The 1,169-nt window shown below is 47.8% G+C and overlaps 1 protein-coding gene across 1 annotated transcript in view; it reads left to right on the top strand.

Moving 5' to 3' along the window:
* LOC119591269 (protein tramtrack, beta isoform-like) overlaps positions 1–1,169 on the top strand; it is a gene marked incomplete in the record, with an annotated part of 11,623 nt that overhangs the window by 5,222 nt on the left and 5,232 nt on the right. Inside the window, 1 exon segment of the mRNA XM_037939986.1 lies at positions 814–1,169. Coding sequence (XP_037795914.1) covers positions 814–1,169 — 356 coding nt within the window.

Here is a 1,169-nt window from a genome sequence, read left to right as displayed (position 1 = left end):
ACACCGTTTATCTCCCCAGTCTGCTGATATTCCTCATTCATTTTCTCGTATTTCTCCTGTTACTATATTTGGCATCCTTCCACGTTTCATCATTTCATGTTATGTATTACCACCGTCATCCCACTCCCTCCCTCTGGCAATCACTTTCATTCCCTCTGAGACTTCAATCCTCCTCCTCTTCATATCCTCATAATTACTCCACTCTCCATCTCTCTGTTCCCTTCTCCTCTCCTGTTATTCATTTATCTTATTCTCTTTTCCTTTACAAAATTTCCACACTCTACGGTTGGTAGTAGTTTATGGTGCTAATGACACCTTGTTGGGGGGTCATTTTTTCATCTTTTAGTGCACATGGTTTATTACAGTGTAGTCTTGGTATGTGACTGCTTCAGATGGTGGCAGGGAAGTTGTCTTTGGTCCCTTCTCCCCCCCCCACCCTTCTCCAGTATTGCTCATACTTGTCCTGTCCAGTTTATGGCATCATCTGTGTGGTTGACCCATGCCCCATCCTGCCCCTGCCCAATGCCCACCCTCTTTCCTTCCTTCCTTCAGGCCCCCTACCAAGTGTCCTTGTGCCCTTGTATGTGTCTAGGTCTTCTTTTATAGACTGTGAAATAGAAGGGGTGGGGATAGATGTCTGTTATGAATGGCAATATGATGACAGCATATTGCTAGGAAACAGAGAGGATAGCATATGGCTGACTTATGAACATAAATGCTATGACACACTAACACATATATACACCACCTGTAAACTCATGTGTATGTACCAGCATAAGTGTGATAAAACTGATAATTCTATTTCTTTTTCAGGAAGTGCGTGATGAGCGAGGAGGAGTTCTTGCTGAAGTGGAACAACCACCAGACCAACTTTGTCGACGTGTTCAATGAGCTCCTCCGCGATGAATCTTTCGTGGACGTGACCCTGGTGTGCGGGGGGGAGGCAGTCCCAGGGCACAAAATGGTCCTGGCGGCTTGCTCCCCCCTGCTACACCGCATCCTCCGTGACAACCCCTGCAAGCATCCGCTGGTCATCCTCAGCGATGTGCCAGCCAGGGACATGCGGGCCATGATGAAGTTCATCTACCAAGGGGAGGTGAGCGTCTCCCAGACAGAGTTGGCCAGCTTCCTCAAAACGGCAGATAACCTCCAGATCAAAGGGCTGGCGG

This window comes from Penaeus monodon, chromosome 28, assembly GCF_015228065.2.
Source record: "Penaeus monodon isolate SGIC_2016 chromosome 28, NSTDA_Pmon_1, whole genome shotgun sequence".
In the NCBI taxonomy this organism is placed as follows: domain Eukaryota; kingdom Metazoa; phylum Arthropoda; class Malacostraca; order Decapoda; family Penaeidae; genus Penaeus; species Penaeus monodon.
Note: the sequence above shows the minus strand (reverse complement) of the source record. Positions and strands in the feature narration are given on the sequence as shown.